General features: G+C 37.8%; 1 protein-coding gene across 1 annotated transcript; it reads right to left on the bottom strand.

Annotated features, from left to right (window-relative positions):
- Positions 1-1357: 1357 nt before the first annotated feature.
- On the bottom strand, positions 1358-18346 carry LOC121313660 (polypeptide N-acetylgalactosaminyltransferase 12-like). The gene is made up of 10 exons (XM_041246429.1): positions 17471-18346; positions 13386-13555; positions 11634-11823; positions 11156-11341; positions 10838-10955; positions 10346-10522; positions 6793-6924; positions 6320-6433; positions 5608-5763; positions 1358-4281 (listed from the first exon to the last, which is right to left on the bottom strand). The coding sequence occupies exons 1-10, from the start codon at positions 17824-17826 to the stop codon at positions 4144-4146; spliced, it is 1737 nt and encodes a 578-aa protein (XP_041102363.1). The 5' UTR covers positions 17827-18346; the 3' UTR covers positions 1358-4143.
- Positions 18347-18725: the final 379 nt, after the last annotated feature.

Genomic DNA, 18725 nt, shown 5'->3' with positions numbered 1-18725 from the left:
GAATGACTTTGTTATCATATACAACACTTCAGAGTGAATCACTTTTTTGTATCGGATCTCATTTTGGAATCTGTCTTGCCGTCATCATTAATTACTGGAATGGTCCCTGAATTCTTCTGATTAATACATTTTTTTTTCCCATATATTGTAGCAAACAGAATATTTTATGAATGCACATGCAGTGCTATGTAATTGTTGTAATGAATGGCTGTAATCAATCCACTCATTTCCTTTGAGAGTTTGTTGATTATTTGACCATCCTCATGTATTTAATTACTACACTACTCCACAAAGGTTCATGGAGTTTCCAGTATTCAAATAACAAGAAGAATCACTCTGCCATTCACTCATAACAAATCCTGTTATCCTGCGATAACACGACGCCGTACAGTTCAGATAAACAATGTCACACAGGGTCCCGTTGACAGCACAGCTAAAGCAGCCTGCTGCCTTGCCAAATGGCTTATTTGGTTGAAGTCAGAATATAAATAAAGCAGACTTAACTTATTAAAATTCAGGAAAGACTGAAACATTTGTTGTATAATAGCCATAGCAAGAGGAAGCATCAAATGTAGTTGGAGATGAATTATCACCTAACTAATAACATTCCAAAGGTATTACTTTAGAAAAATCCCTAAACATTAATAATTTGCCTTTTACTGGTTTAAAACACACACGCACGCACGCATGCACAAGCGCACACACACACTGACACACACACACACTGACACACTGACACACTCACACACACACGCACGCACACACACTCACACACCGACACACACGCACACACACACATACACACACACACACACACACACACTCACACACCGATACACACACACACACGCACGCATGCACACCGACACACACACACACCTACCTACCGGCAAACTCTTTCACAGGAAGAGAGTTCATTTGAAATGTTTTTTTGATGTATAAAAAGTGCTAAATGCTTTCACTGGCTTTGCCTAAAAAATATGTTATTCTTTAAATTGTTCTTGTTTCCCTGGAAACCAAAATTCCAAATTGGATTTCTTGTTTCCCTGGAGAACAAATTTTCAGAATTCTAAAATCATGGACAAGTGCAGTGACATCATATACACTGATGCAGGCACAGGATGTTTTCAGTAACTGAGCTGGTGAGAGAAAGAACCCACTTTAACAGCATGCTCAGTTGCGCTCCTCCTGAGCAGCTCATCAGTGATCTGAGTGGAAAAATTCTCACTCTGATCACCCACAGAACACTTACCCCACAACATGAATCAATTAAGATCATAGACACACCTGAAACATCTATTTACTAAATATATGTTTTGTGAGAAAGACTTAACAAATAAAAAAACAAAATGACAACTTTTGTGATTTTTTTTTTTTATTTTTTCATTCAGGTTTCAAAATTTAATTAGTATTTGTAAAAACCACCCAATCTAAAAAAGTTCCCTACTGCCTAAACAGTACCTAAGAAACACTGTTTAGAAGAAAATAAAGTCTGTAGATTATTTTAGTTTTTGCATGTATTACCCAAAAAAATTATAACTTCAGATATTTAAAAAAAAAAAAAAAAAAAAAAAATCTAGTTAAGTTTAAGTACTGAACCTCAGTTAAGGCCACTTCATGAGTTAAGAAGCATTAAGTTCTGTTGGAAGAGTGTTTTAAAAAAGAAAAGTGTAGAAAACAGATCCTTCACATATAAACTGAAGTTCACATTACATCAGAGAAGAGCACACATTCAAAAATAACAAACAATTGCTGTATTGCAAGAAATGTACTTCAAAAAGCTCAACGAGTCTCGGTTTGAATTATTTAAATATCCACGTATCCCCCACAATATATCAGGTTTAACAGTTTTATGATGCCGGTATTTAGATCTGCAACAGGCATTTTATCACTGTATATTTCTTTTTTTATGTTGAGAATTAGACGTCATGATTTCAGAGACGCTTATGGACACTGCATCTGTGTGCATGATGAACAAATTTTGATGTGATTTGAAATGTAATCCAAAATAATCACAGGCAGTGACAATTCATTTTGCTAATACACAAAGCATCTGCTTAAAAAATATCACATACATTAAAAAAAAAAAAAAAAAAAAAAAAAAAAGATTGCATGGTAGCCATGCAGGATAACAATACACGATTCATAATGTCACACCCTTTAACAGCTCAACCATAAATTACAGGACTGTATTATATCCCCTTTATGTGTTTTTTTAGGCACATTTATGAAATTTAATAGATGTAATTTCTTTACCACCTTGTGCCTCTATCCCTTTTAACTGATCAGATGACAAGTGGAAATGTCCTATGAAAACTATGATTTGACAGTATAGTATAATACAATTCATAAATGCAAAACACATCAGATTGCTGCATTGGTACATCTGGTGATTATTCCACACCATTCCGACCAGACACCACTACAAAAAAGGATACATTACTCAAATTATTATTACTGTTACTTTCATCCTCATCATCATCAACCTGTGGCTGAAATAACTCCTCGTTCAGGTGTTCAAGCTTCCATTCTGCTTAAACAAACCTACTGAGAACCTCCAGTGTTTGTATTCAGTAGGGGTCAGCTGGGGTCTGTGATGTCACAGAATAGGGATAAGGTGAAGACAGGGGTTTCCAACCCTGGTCCTGGAAAGCCCCAACCCTGCAGGTTTTATATGTGGCTAAAGATCTGGAACATGTTAATCTAATTAACTGGCTCAATTAGTAATTGAGAAATTGGTTGGAATGAAAACTAGAAGACCCTGTAGCTCTCTAGGACCAGGGTTAGAGACCCCTGGGTTAAGATTACTGGAGACCTGAAAAGTGCAATTATAGTACTTTCAGTCACAGTTCAATAGTGTGTAGTATAACAGCAACTATATGTTTATCTGGATCATTTAGGTCCAATTGGTGTGCATTACCTGCCCAAAAAAATAACAGTACCAACACAACATAAGGGAAGGAAAAAAAGATGAATATTCAACAGAGTTCATCAGAAAATGACATACTGGAGCCCAATGTTTGTTCTTTTTTAACCAAATGCTTTCAATGTGAACTGTTCCTTAAAACAGCAGGAAAACACAAATGGTGCCGAACGTTCTAATGGTGGAACCCAAATGGAAAATGTACCCAGTACAGTAGCAAGTAGATATAATAAAGTTCACACAAATTAGTTGTACAAATTAGAAGTGTCCGTGACAGGTGCTGGACAGCACAGAATATTTTCAGAGATTTAACTCTTTCAAAAGGCATTTTCCATAAGATTTGCTCCACTACGATTCCCGACATTGACAGCTGTTGACATTGCTGGAGATTAGTGTGAGACTATTATAACCCATTCCCCACTGCCAACCCCAAAATCAGTTAACTAAAGCTGAACTGCTATCAATATAACTAGCAGAACTAGCTCTGCTGAAGATAAACACTCCATATCCCTTTACTAATTCAGCAGGCTGCACAGCAACACCTTCCTTTTGCAGGATAATCAGAGTGTAAAAGGACACGGCTCCCTGCTTTAAACAAACAAACAAGCTAAACATACACATTTGTAAGCACAATACATTGATCAGGATGGTAATAAAAAAGAGCTGTGTAGAAATACACAGGGAGGGCAGAAATGCACTCTGCTAACTGATCTGTACTGTAAACATGGGGATGCAGACAGATGTGAAACAGTACAGTGAACACCCCCAGGAGTAGGTGCTGGTTCTGTTTACCCAGGAGGGATTTAATTCACTTGCTATTTATTAAGGAATATCTTTTGGTGACACGCAATTGTATACACAGTTCAAGTCACGACTCTTCAACTGGCTGACCAACTACTCTGTATTATTACTGTGCCAATATAACAACATATTAAGTGGAAGTGGAAAAATGTGAATTAAAAAACGGTCAAATTTTTTGAATTGGAAACATCTGAACAGATGAACAAATTACAACTCAGTTTAGTTCAAAACGGTAGCGGTTTCTTTTAGCAAAACTAAATATACTGCCATTGGGTGTTTTATCCACATTCTCACGTGTACTCTGGGTTCAAATACTGTGAGCCCCATATTACAAATCAAATAGCATTATTTAGAACATGAACAGTGTTTTTTTACCTTGGTGACACTATCATAACATTTGTTTGCAAGAGGAGTCCTTGTTATTTTCTCTCCTGGAAAAACCACTTCTGTAAGTTGGAATCCGTGCAGGGCTGCAGCACAGGAGACGGTCTACCATTGTATGACTTATTGACAGCTTGCACACACTTCTTAGTCTGGACGTGGTATAAAGTGCTATCCTAAAAACAATAAAGAAAGGATATTTCATCATGTAAACACACGCACGCACGCACGTACAAACCTACCGGCAAAAAATGAAAAATCTTTTGTGGATGAGGAAAAAAAAAGTTGAAAAAAATAGACAATTATCTACAATTATTTCTTTCTTTTTTTTTTTTCTTTTTGGTTTTGCAAAACTTCAAAAATGCCAATTCAGAAGTATTCATACCCTTTGATGCTACTGTCTACAAGGTGCTACAAATTTCAATATAATAATGCATAACCTAATTCTAGAAAATGCTGGATTGTAGGCGAACATTCTTAGAGAGTATAAAAGAGTTAGGCATTGGATTATTGTTGTCATTACCAATAAGTCAATATGGAAAAAAAGTAAAGAGCTATCTGCAGAAAATTATTTATTGTCATAAAGCTGGACAAGGACACAAGAAGATTTCCAAGTATTTGAGTATCCCAATTTCAACTATTGTTTCTATTATCAAGAAGCAAAAGACTCATGGTACTGTCACAACGCTCCCTCGGTCTGGAAGAAAGATGGTTCTTCACCAAGAACAAGTACTAAAATTGTGAGGAAGGTTTCTAACAATCTGAGATTGACTTGCAGAGATATTCAAAGTGAACTGGCTGCAAGTGGAACTGGGGTTTCCATTTCAACCACAGGTCGAGTATTGCATGGTGAAGGTCTCAATGGTCGCAGGCCACGGAAAAAGCCACTCTTAGGAAAACGTCACAAGGACAATCACTTACAGTTTGCAAAATAAATTTGAATGATGGATATGAGTTCTGGTCAAAGGTTTTGTGGAGTGATGAAACAAAAAAAATCTAGCAATTTGGTCATGCTGATAGTCATTACATTTGGAGAGTCTGGTGAGGCGCACAAAGAAAAGAAAACCATACCTACTGTCTCTACTCAGGAGTCGTGGGTGACAAAAATGAGTTTACTTCACTCTAAATGCACCATCAATATCAGTATATAAATCTTTAGAGCAAGGGTCTCCAGCCCTGGTTCAGTAGAGCTACGGTGGCTGCTGGTTTTCATTTCAACCAATCTCTCAGTTACTTAACTGAACTAATTACTTGGCTTAATTAGTCAAGATTAACAGGTGTTCCAGATCTTTAGCCTCTGATGATGTAAAGACACCTAGAAAACCTGCTGGATAGGGGCTCTCCAGGACCACGGTTGGAGACCTCTGCTTTAGAGAAATAATCTGCTGGTGGGCAAAAATACATATCATTAACCTTACTGGAAGCATAATTTACAGTCTCCTCTCCAAAGGTCAAACACTCATTTCATACCAAGGCCCAGCGCATTCAAGTGAGTTTCCCACCTCTCTGAAGATAAACTTCTGATCCTCAGGGACAGCCTGCTGAGCTCTTCTGCACAGTTGCATTGTCAAGTAATCTGTCCCAGAATTCACTGCAATACAGCCGGCTGGCATGCGTACGTTGTACCGGATCTCGTTGTAAGTCGAGTATTCAAAGAACTGTTGAGGGATAAAGAAATAGTTCTAAATGTTTTCCTGAGAAGCGCTTCTCTCTTTGTTTGTTTCACACATGCAACAATGGGGAACGCACAATTCTCAGAATAGCTTTGGAAGAAGGCCACTCCTGATGTAGTTAAGTCAGTCATGTGTGAATTTGGATGCACATGCTACAGAGATTTCACATGCAATAAACCAACGCATCCTTCATCTTCATACTTCTTAGGTAAAAGGTAGAAATGGTATGTTTCTCTAATGTATTATATTATTTTCTTGTTTGGTTTCACATTCAGTATTGCCCTGTCTCCTTACATTCTAGCAACTAAATATTTTATATATTTAAACTATGATCCTGTTTGAACAGTACTAAGATGCCACATCAGTAAGCACCTGTTACCAAGTTTGCAACCCTGTCTTCCCTTGTGAATTGTGTTTCCTCAGCCTAGTCCATCACAACCCTGCTCCCCTCCTCTTTTCACTGTTACAATGGCACCTCCCTGACATGTCTGTGAGCTGAACATACACTGCCAGCCACTGAGATCTAGCGATTATCACTCACCTGGTTCTGCCCCATGCCGTGACAGTGATACAGGACAACTCTCCGACCAGCAAGGTTGTAATTATCAGGTGGGTTATAGTCAAAACAATAGTTGACCATCCCTTTGTTCTGAAGCTAAAGAGAAAAAAAATAATAAGCTACAATTTAAATTTAAATATTTATGGATTTTTGAGAGCAGGACTTTCACACTCTTAGTACAAATAATTTTTAAAAATGTAACCTAACCCTAAAGTAGAATTATGAGAGATATGAGAATTTATCTATTTGGCATAATTGTGACTGGATTTATACCAAACCATTTCCCCACGTTTGCCCTCACTTTACCCTCTACACAAGCAAGTTAGAATAATACCAGTGTCAGGAAAGGGTTTACATCAGGCACATGTGTGAAGGGTGTTCAGTTCATTAGCTGCACAGAAATATTCTCTGTGGACTTTTGAACTGAAAGATGATAGACATAACTGCACACCTACCATGCCAAACATTCCTGGTCGGTCTTCTGGGACATGGATATCTGGGTAAATATTTTCTAAGTACCACTTAAAATCTTTACATCCAAGTTTCTCTTTGAGTTTTATTCTCTCGGATACATCCCCGAATACCTCCTAAAAAGAAAACCACATTATAATAAAAATAAATAAATACAAACGTTTACTTGATTGACACGAATGGATGGCCTGAAAAAAAAAACATTTCAGCTGTCGTTTCTAAAACAATGGCATCGTCTTTCGTTTCTAAATGGTAATCATGAAATGTGGCTGTTATTAGATTTCCCCAATACCTAGCTTCTGTTTGTCTAGACTGAATTATGAATCTAGTTTCCTATCCTTATTTTCAGCATTAGTAGTGCACAATTTCTAACCAACTTTTTGATTTACTTATTTAAATACATTTAAAAAGCAGTACTTTGCTGTGGACGTTGTGAAGTTCATTAGAAGTGATTTAGCATGTTAACATAGTTCCTTTGTTGCATTTTAAAGGGTTAACCATTTTGTGTAGCTCATTTTATTTTATCATACCAGACAAGTTTTAAAAAGATTTAAATAAGGTTTAAAACTATAAAAATGATCCGAGTCTAGTCACTGAGATATAATTTCTATTCGCTCTCACCCAATTATAAATCCTCCAAACATCTTCAATTCAAAGCGTTTTAAAATCAGCAGACCGAGGGTGAGGTTCAAGTTGATTCCTGTCCTTATCATTGATGGTACAATTACAACTATACTGAAAGGGTAATACTTGTAAAAAGAAGACAATATCTTATAGTCAGATTTGATCGTAGTACGTCAGGGATTGGAGACAAGTTACCTATCCATTGGGCTACTGTGTTGGACAGGGGAGTGGTTTTGAGAAAAAAAACGTGCACAACACAAGGTTGATTGACTTCAAGGACGTTAGCACTGGGAGGTTTAAGGGAAGTTAAGAGTAGAATATTCAGCATTGCCATACACCATGAATTAGATTAAAAAAAAGACTGCTACAGCAAAACTGTTATTTTTAAGTATTAAGAGACTTTACAAGACTAGAACAAAATGCATGTGCAATTATGTCAGCTTTGTAATGGTCAGCTATAACAAGTACACATTAGTTTTAATTGATAATTCAAATCTGTATAACACCAACTCTGCATAGTACATATATGATTTGAACACTTCAGATAAAGCAGGGGTGACCCTTTATAGACACATCTGTATCCATACACCACTGTTTGTTCAAGTTCAACAATTTTAGTTGAGTTTTTTTGTTTTAGTTTTTGTTATAGCCCATATCATGCTTCAGGTTTTTGCTGGTCTATTTATTCCTATTTTAATTGAAAAAAATATTAATTGTTATTCGATTAGGAACCACTAATATGCACCACATGGCAATTATGTATTCTTATTAATAGATTTAAAATAGTGCTTCAAGACTTGAAAATATATTCCAGAATGAAGTCTCTAGATGGAAGGCTATAGCTCTGTTGTAATGCCAGTGCCTTCTCTGGGAAGAGTACTACTCAACCAGTAAGTAATATTCAAGTTTAACTACACTTTTAATCTGCATTTACTGTACATATCAACATGTTTGACAGGAAAGGAAAATTATTGGCACATGACACACAGTGTTTGCTCTGAGAAATTCAAAACAAATAATCTTTGAGGCTGTTAGAGTTTTCAACCAGTAGGTGGGAGTATGGTAACGCAAATCAGAAGCAGCACAGTGCAGTATGTCTTCTTCAGGCTGTTATCCAGTGGCATAAGCAATCATCAGAAGGGCAAAAGAGCTTACTGGATATTGCTACTTGGATAATACTGGACTGAAAACTGTGGTAGATTATTATACACATTTATGTTGTACACACACACACACACAAAACAGCAAATGAAATACACAGAAATATTAAGTTGGTCCTTCGATGGACAATTAAAGAAATATAATTTTTAGATCCATAGTAAAACTTGAAGTCTTCTCCTAAAAGCCTACTGACATGCACCAGTATTTGCACATGTCCTCTGCACATCCAATACACACTAAAAGGGCAATCCCAAAGGGGCTAGGAATAAGAATACGAGGAATATGCTCTAAAGAAAGAGACTATGTAAAACAAAGACAGGTATTAAAAACAAAAAAGAGGATACAAAGAAAGAATGATAGAGACAGAGTTAAGAGAAGTGGATAAACTAAAAAGAGATGATCGTCTAGATTATAAACATATAATCTAGAGATAAAAAGGTCAGAAAAGTCCCATTAGTAATGACTTACTGTACACTTCTGCCCAATATTTCTAAGATAGTTTGGAAAAACTTGTGGATTCTACATAACTCCAAAAAATTGAAAAAAGTATTTCTTAAGTCCCCAGTTGCAGCATTCATAACAGAAGCTAATTTAGGTGATATTTTAGTTCACAGTAAACATAAAAGAATAATTGACAGAACAGGTTCTACAAATACTTGCACTGGTACATGTAAAGTGTGTAAATACATGGACAAAAGTAAAAATATAATTAAACATAAGAACAACACATATCCACTAAAAACTAATACCTACTGTAAAAATAGCAATGTTGTTTATGGAATAGCCTGTCAAAAATGTGATGAAATAAAATATGTTGGAGAGACTGGAACAACTTTATATAAAAGAATTCAGAACCACCTTTCATTAATTAGAAATAAAAAAAAAATGAATGAACCAATAGTACAGCACTTCACCAGTCAAGGACATGACATAAATGATGTAAAGTTTGTAGTATTAGAACAGCTAAAATTAGACAATGCGACATATAGAAGAATAAAAGAAAGTAAATGGATAAATAGACTGAACACAATTATGCCAGCGGGACTCAACAGAAAAGAATGAACTAATTAACTCTAATAAATATATAACATTTAAATAAATAAATAAACAAACAAAATTCATTCAAAAGCTGTGCATGCTGATGTGCTGGGGAGGACAAAGCAAGGCTGATCCTCAGAGCTAGCATTGCATGATAATATAATAAGTTTATATAAAACTAATGTTAATTAGAATTAATACAGATTTAAAGATGGAAGCAAAAATTATATCACAATATATAGAACACCATTACATCATGTAAGAATAAATCATGGATTTGAATATAAACAATAACAAGTCGTTGTCATGCCGTCAAACACCTACAAATACCTCCAACGTTTTGATTCAAACACATGCTCCCTTGAGAAAGACATGTACAACATATCGAAATAGATCACAAAATAAAGCATGAAGATTATAATCGAATGGATTCCGGTTGGTTTGAATAAGATTCAATCAACACTGCTGCTGATACACAAAGAGGACAATTTAAAGTGTAGAGCAGTTTCTGTAGCAAATATTATTAGAACTAATTTGGTATGGAGGAGAAGACAAGTACCGTTTTGATGAATGACTCCCTCTTTCACACGGTCTGTCTCTTCAGATGCTGTCAGGCCAATGTTAACTCTAGTCTTAAACATGTTTAACATGCAACATGTGTATAGAGCAAGCATTCACTTGATATTTAGATATAACAAGAGAGTGAAGACCTACCAGGCGGGCGTGGGGGTTCCTGTGGTAATAGAGCTCTTTATAGGAACCCATCCACACCTCTGCAGCACGGATACTGTTAGCCAAAGCCTTGCTCCGGGAATAGGGGGCTTGTCTGGGGAACACATGGCCCACATGAGAACAAGGATGGATCTCCAAGCTTCCGCCACACTGCCAGATCTGGAACGAAAAAAAAAAGTCACGGATACACTGAAGGACTGCACTAGAGAGATAAATGTATTTATTTTTCAAATGTATTTATTTAAGCAGGATAGAGCCATTTGATATATACATCTCATTTCAAGGGAGTCCTGGTAAAAAGTTTTGCAGTTGTCACTATAAGCAATAAACTAAGGACATGAGTGTGTGTGGTTGACAACCTTAGAAACAATCTACATCAAAAAATCCAACTATTTTATACATCGGTCCCACATTTAAACATTGCTGGTAGTTTTGATTTTTTCTGCTGGCAGTAAATTGATTGAGCTAGCTTACCCTGAAGGAGAATTCCAGGTTCTCTCCTCCCCAAACTTCCATTCCTGTGTCGTAGGTACCCAGATACTCAAAATACATCTTGCTGACGGCAAACAAGCCTCCAGCCATAGTAGGAGACCTGAAAATGGAATCATAAAATAGATGAAAAACAAACAGAACACTTACGTTAGCATTCTTTGTTCTCAAGAATTATATAGTGTCTACACTGTATTTCCGATTCGGTAACAAATATTTATGGTTTATCTAAGTGCTCTACCTTAATGTACATTTTCCACATGAATGCTCCTTGCACATATTTTCTGATCACCTGTTACTAACCTGATGACATCAGTGGGTGATCTTCTTAGCTTCTGCTCAAGTTCTGGGACCATATGCCAAGTGAAGACCAGACTCCAGTCAAACCCTCCAATCTGGGGCTCCCCAGAGTTCCCCAGGTACTGGAAGGTATTCCAGTCAATCACATCGATCACTGGACACACCACTGCCGTCTCCCTTTCCTTTATTCTGGGGGGGGGGGGGCGCGATGGTTTGGAAAGCAAATTGACAAATTTCAATAACAGACACGGAAAAAAAAAATCCAAATCAAAATGAAGCCCTTATGCCAGAGCTAAAGGTGAGGCAACTCACTCCCAGCTACCTGGTTAGACTTTTAAGGTTTTGCTTCAAATGCTTCTTCATCCTTTGTAGCCATCACCTATTGAACCTTTCTGCTTAGTGTTCCCTATTAGATTAGACAGGACAATGGCAGCAGCACCAGTGAACAATGCTATGTGCTCTTAGAGTATACCAGTCTTACCTTTCAAGCAGTGGCTCCAACCAGCCTTCGTGACACTCACAGTGACAGTCTAGAAACGTCAACACATCTCCCGTTGCTATCGAAGAGCCTAGCAACCGAGCTCTGACCAGCCCTTCTCTCTTCCTTGCCCGAACCAGACGGACTTTCCTCAGGGAAGAAACGTAGTCTTCTAGCGGCTGCTTTAAATGTTCTGTACAGATGGGTGACAAAAATATGTTGTGAAAGTTATTGTTTTTTTTTTATTATTATTAAAAATAAATATGAATATCTGTAAGTTCCCGCCACAACCAGTGCCTACAAACAGCTGCTCCTGGTGTAGCAGTGCTGACACATCCATTGTGGAAAACACAACACATGTATTTCATGTTTACCCTCAGGAGTGCAGATGTCTTTCCTCTCCCTCTGGAAAGCAAGGCCCTAAGTCAGGGCAATGGAGATATGGAAACATGACCCAAACTTATCTGAGAGCTTTCAGTTCCCACTGCTGCCACATGACTGGCTGCATGTTCTGTTTCATTTGGACAGTTATGTTCTGCGCTTTGTTGCAAGAAGGAGCCTTATAGTACTATCAATCATATGCACATTAGAGTAATGATTAAAAAGATGATAATGGGTAAATCAACAGTGTACAGAATAGTATAGAATAATAATTAGCCCCAAAATGTTTGTGTCTCAGTAACGTATTGTAATAATAGGTTCGTCATCTTCAAAATAATAAATCAGTCTTTTTCACTTAATCTTCAGTCAAAAGGGTTTTATTCAGGAACAATGCAAATCAAAAGACTGTACAGGACACAATTACAGCAATACTGAAAGAGCAGTTACAGGTCTCAGCAGGTGAAATCTTGAGCAAACAAAGCTATGGGTAAAAACCTACAGGTTTACAGGACTACAGGTCTCTATAGATGGAATCGTGAGCAATGAAAATACCTTTTATAAGCATTAATATACTCTGCAGATTACTGCCTACTGGATGTGGAGCTACACCTGGAGGGAGTGGAAACCTCCATTCACCAATGAACAGAGTTGCCCCCCCGACCCACCGCCTTTCACTGGAGGCGTGCCAGCAGGCTCTCCGAGACGTGGCACTAAAAGCACAATGCGCCACTCCCAGCTGAAGTTTGTGTATTAGAACCAGCTTTAGCTGGGTTGATTGTGATCCACACCTATTGATCAAAGTCAGCTTTTAAGTAGAGACAACTCCTGCATAAACAAGGGATCATCCGTCCAAGATCACAACTGCCCTCTGAGAATCACGAAAAAACAGTTTCTTATCCTGATTCTTCAGACATGGAACCACCTGGGGCTGGCTGCAAATTTACATAGCTACAAGGACAGGGCAACGCTAAGCAGTAGATTTAAAAAATCTTACATTAGACACAGGAAACACAGTATGACCATCTAGAGGGGCACATACAATGTGTGAAATAATATTATTATAAAGTCTTATGATAACTGAATAAGCAGTTCTCCAGATGCAGTAGAACCTGCCACATCCCACTGAATTGGTTCCAAGGGTCCATTGCATATGTGAAAATACAGGATCTAAGAGGGACTTGTGATACTACATTGTAGTTGCTTTATTAACTTCAGGACATTATAAATGAACAAACTCAGGTAAAGCAGTGTGTCTAAACCACGAAAGTACAGTACTGCACATTAATCTCTTGCTTTCTTGTATGTGAATTTAGTGACAGATAGCATGTAAAAGGCAGTCTAGTGAACTGTAGTTAGTCCACAGAATTTCCTTACCTCTATCACTGTAGTCATCGACCAGGATGACTTCTCTGAGCAGGATATCTGGAGAGGTCTCCAGCACACTGTGCACAGTGCGTAGCAGAGTGGACCAGGCTTCATTGTAAAATGCTATTACAACAGATGTAGTTGGCAGACTGCGATAATCATACTGTATCTGTTTGCACCTGCAAGGCACAATAAGAAATTCACATTAAAAGACATTAAAATATGGTCAGAGAACATAAAGTAGTAATCAATTTCCTCTAGTCACAGAAATAGCTTTCTGGAGAATTCGCTTTTCAGATAACTATGCAGACAGGATGGATATATATTTTAAAAGGTTTGCTTTATGTGATTTAAATCAGTACAGTACATGATCAGGGCACTTTAAAGGTTTGTTAATAGATGTTGGCATGGTTAGTTTGACTTTTTTTTCAGAATCTCTTAAGTAATTTTAGTGCTGCTTATGAAAGTTGCGTGTTGGGTATAATATATGCTTTCTTACTGGTACACCTTGAAGCTAAAATGCTTAATAATGTACAGTATGTTCCATTAGAGAATATTCTTTACTGAATAGCAGCCACAAAAATAAAAATATTAATGGGTGGGGGCAACCCCCATCCTTTTCCCACAGATCTTTGCTCACGATTTTTTATTACAATTTTTAAAAATTTTACAACAGTTTGTGTGATCTATGGAGTTCCAGAAGTTGCCCACCCAAAACTTTGAAAAAACATATATGCATTATATAATAGATGCATATTTAGGAAACATAACGTGGTACAATTGTGCCTCTTCTACAGTATTGTTTTAATTTTTAATTCTGAAAAAAAAAACACGGATGTTTTTAATAGTCAAGATGTAACAGACATCAGGTTAATGGTCAACACAAGGACGATCTGCTGACAAATTCATCTCACTGATCTATAAACACTGGATAGTGCATGACACTGTCAGGCTTTGGCAAGGGATGAAGTCACCAGAAGTTTGCCACGGCCATCTTACCACACCCAACAAAACCTCTCCTGCTATAGTTTGTGTATTAAATTCTCTATTCATTTAAACAATATGCCTCACTGTTCAGCCTTTGCCTGCAACAGGTTATCAACCAAGGGATGTGGCAAGACCATCCACTTGTAAGTATTCATTTTAGATTCATTAGGTATCAGATAAAATAATTTTGGGGTACCATTGGAGCTGATGAAACGCATAGCGAGGCATCATGTGAAGATTACCACCCTGTCCTCAAGGCTTTCGCCTTGACGATCCAGTTCTACAAAGGCTTAGTTATGTCCACAACACTTTTAAATTGGGACTGCCGCATCCGTCCACTGTCAGGAAGTGGTACAGGGGGATTAATGGGAGTCCAGGCTTCAGTCAAGAGGTGCTTCAGTCTCTGGAGGTCAAGGTCCACGAAGCCAAGAAGAATGGCAAGCAGGTGTTGAGTGGGATGGTAAGATGATGCTAGGCTATGTTGACATCGGCACTGGCATCACTGATGATTCAGCACCACTGGTAACCGAGGTTTTGGTCTTCATGGTGGTCTGTGTTCATGATCACTGGAAGGTTCCAGTTAGCTGTATTCTAATTAATGGTCTATCAGGTGCTGAACAGGCTAACCTGGTGTGTCTGTGTATCTTTAAGCCGACAGAATTGGTGTGAAGGTTATTTCTGTCACTTGTGATGGACCTTCATGTCACTTTTCAATGCTGAAAGCGCTTGGCGCATCCATGAATCCTGCCAACCTGGACCCTAGTTTTCCCAACCCATCTCAACCCAATCACCGGATTCTAGATGTTTGCCACATGCTGAAGCTGGTCAGGGACACCCTTGACTCATATGGCATCATTGTTGATCAGTCTGCGAGAGGGTGACATGGCAGCATCTAGAAGGCCTCAACAAACTGCAACAAGGTGAAGTTCTCCATCTTGGAACAAGCTCAAGCTTGCTCACATGGCATGGAAGGCACAGAAGATGAAGGTTAATCTGATATAATGAAGTAATTAAATTGAGAGATGCCGTGCCAGACACATCTCTGGATATCCTGGTTTCTAGGCGGTACAACACCTTGCTGTCTGCTGCTGAATCGGATGACTTAGATGCTGTACCAAACATTCCTGCCCTATCTCTCTACAAGAAAGCTGCTGTTGGCTGCATTGTAGGGTTTGGTGCCTGTATAGTGAACAAGAGGAGCCACTGTCCTAAGTGCCAAGTAGTGCTGACAGCACCTGAGTGTAAAGCTGATGAGGCAGGCCACTCTCGCATTGTCATCAAGGACAAACGTGGGCTTGTCAAGCCCTCACAAAGTGTTGTCAAGGTTTGTGAAGCCACATAAAGACGTTTCCAACATTTGTTGATTTCAGCCAATTCAGGTGTTCCCCGGGGACCTGGAATTCCATCTTTTATAATGCATGCAGTCTTCAATCAATCAATCAATCAATCTTTATTTTATATAGCGCCTTTCATAGTGGACCACCATCACAAAGCGCTTTACAAGATGCAGTAACTGCGTAATGCAGATGGGAAATGCATAATACATGATATACAGTTAAAAAAAAAACACAATGCATAATACATTAAATACAGTGTAAGATGGAGGTTGCACACACCACCTTTGATTGCTTATTCCAGCATGTTTGACTCAGAGCCAATCATGTCTTTGCCTTGATTAAAGGTGTATCTTGGTGCTTCTCCAAGATCAGGCTGCACTGCTTGGTCGTCGTTCACAGACACTGCCACTGGCAAGCTAGTCAGAAAAACACTTGGCAAGTTAACTTTGTTTAAGCACCAGTAAGTTTTATAGTTTACATTCAATGCAATGTTCAGATTGCATTTCTTTAGTTTTGTAATTGCCGTTTAAGATATGTAGGTATATGATATATTACCTTTAAAAGTAGTTTGCTATTTCATGTATTTTTTTAAATGTTGGAAATCACTCGTTCAAGTCCAGGTTATGCCATCGCCGATTGTGTCTGAGAGTTCCCAGGGGTGGCGCTCAATTGGCCGACTACCGCCCGGATGGGGAGGGCTCACGTCGGCAAGGTAATCCTCGGTTCACCGTGCACCAGTGACTTCTGTGGCCGATAGGGCGCCAGCGGATCTGCTGTAAAGCCACTCCGATCTATGTTGTTGTCCGGCATTATGGGTCTGGTGGCTTCGCTGTAGACCTGCAGCACGAAAAAAGACGGCTTGGCAGGACACATTTCAGAAGACACGTGTCTGCTGCCATTTCCTGAGTTGGCACGGGAGCTGCAGCGGTGAACCGGGATAAAATTAACAACTGGGCATTCCAAATTGGGGAGAAAACCGGGGTTAAAATCATTGGCGATGACTACATTTAAAATAAATAAAATATGTATTGGATCATTTTTAAAGCAATGTTTGTCATTTCATTTAGTTTTTGAAATGTTTACTTTTAAATACAATACTGTAACATTTGTTTTCTAATTTTGTTTTAAAATATATATTTTCTAAATCCTCTAATAAATTGTTATTAAAAACATTTTCATTGTCATTTTTTTTAAATAGTATTGAAAAACACAGTAGTGTGCATTTACAACTATTGCGTAAAAGCACACTTATCATGCTACTAGCGATGCCTCTAAGCTTTTTAGAGACTGAGAAACTTGAAATTTTGACTAAGAGAGGGTAAATAAAAAGTGAGAACCCACACACACACATATTTACACCCACAGATATTCCATATATTCAAACAAAACGCTCCCAACTCACTAATTAACTTTTCCCCATCTTAATTTAAGAATTATAAAGAGTCTGTATACATACAGCACTTTTTTTTAAAAAAAAAATGTATAAAAGCTTTATGTTGGAACCCCTGTAAAGTGACTTGGCACGACCCCCTAATATTAATACATGGTAGAAATACTTAAATCTGGAGTTTCTGAAGACAATGTCTACTGCCTGTAAACGACCTGCAATGTAACCATCATGCACAGTATTTCCTGCTGGTGATATGATTATTAAAACAGTTTTGCACGTTAACTATTTTCTAAACTATCCTGGACATAAGTTACGTAAAAAGTACAGCCAAGATAAAACTTATGAGAATAAAAAAAAAAAAAAAAGATAAATGCACTTACAGGGGGTTCCATCTCTCTGGCAACCTGCGGTGCAGAGATATCTTTTCGCTTACATAAATATTAATCTGATGCTTTTTAATGCTCTCCTCCTCTTTCTTTTTTTCCTGTCCTTCCAAGTTCAGTTTTACAGCTGTCCCCATCTCACCCAGGTTATTAAGGTCCAGTGGAGGTTTTTCGTACACCGGTTTTTTCAATCTCTCGAGTTCGTCTACTTGAACCAAATGTTCTTTATCATTTACATCCCTCTTAGCAGCAGCATCCTCCAAGTCATTGACAGTATTCCTGTGAAAGATTATATACCCAATCACAAACGCTGCGAGAATAAATAGTTTTGTTCGGTTCTTCCTTCCGTACATATTAGCATTGTCCGTGTAATTCCAGTTTAAGCACGTCTCATTCCCAAACCATAAAAAAGTTGTTTTTCACAACAATATTAATTGTACTCAAACTTGCTGAAAAGGCAAACAACCTTTATGTATACACTTCTGTTCCGTTGCAGTTAGTCTTCCTTTCAAAAAACAAATAACAAATATTTGTAACGACATACAACTATGCACAAAACTTACAGCAAGTTCAGTGTTTGAAGCAAGATTTTAACTTTAAAACAATCATCAATGCTACACGAGTCTTGTAAACGGTATGGTCTCCTGGTGTGGTAGAAATTGGATTTATCCAATTACATAGATTATATATATTTTTTTAAAGTACAGGTCAATTCGAAGGAAGAGCCCGGGTTATTATCAGTACTAAGACAAATCCACTTTGAGCGCCGCCCTTTTATTGACGAATCTGTGCAAACCGGTCCCTCGAAAGAATCAGAAACAGTAGGCTCTGTGAATACTTTAACACGCCGCGGTGTAAAGTCACACCCACAAGGCATAGCCGGGCAAGCAGTGCCCAGCCTACAAAGGTACCACGAAATGTTCCTGTCAGGACAGTCCGGTCACTTTTTTTTTTTAAAGTAACAGAAACAATTGTTCACTGGCAAGCATGAACTACTTTAGGGTTTCGTCGTAGGGAGAGCATTGTTTTGTTAACAATATGGTAACAGGAACATTGTTGTGGTACCTTTGTAAGGACAGCACCAGACAACCTCTCCAGGAAGTTTAAAAACATAATAATACACATTTAAAAACAAACAAACAAACAAACCTCAACGTAATAATACAGTCAGAATAAAGATTACTTTTTATTTTTTTTTTTTTTTTTTTTTTTTTTTTTTTTTTTTTTTTGTCTGTATGAGCTGTATGGCATG

Source organism: Polyodon spathula, chromosome 3, assembly GCF_017654505.1.
Source record: "Polyodon spathula isolate WHYD16114869_AA chromosome 3, ASM1765450v1, whole genome shotgun sequence".
In the NCBI taxonomy this organism is placed as follows: domain Eukaryota; kingdom Metazoa; phylum Chordata; class Actinopteri; order Acipenseriformes; family Polyodontidae; genus Polyodon; species Polyodon spathula.
This window is presented reverse-complemented; position numbering and strand designations above follow the sequence as displayed.

Excerpts from the sequence above, each read along its gene's own strand:
- LOC121313660 (XM_041246429.1), bottom strand. The coding sequence starts at position 17,826 with ATGTACGGAAGGAAGAACCGAACAAAACTATTTATTCTCGCAGCGTTT. Across the intron at positions 10,956-11,155 it reads TCACCCACTGATGTCATCAG|GTCTCCTACTATGGCTGGAG; the intron begins GTTAGTAACAGG and ends TTCCATTTTCAG. Across the intron at positions 6,434-6,792 it reads GACCAGGAATGTTTGGCATG|CTTCAGAACAAAGGGATGGT; the intron begins GTAGGTGTGCAG and ends TTTTCTCTTTAG.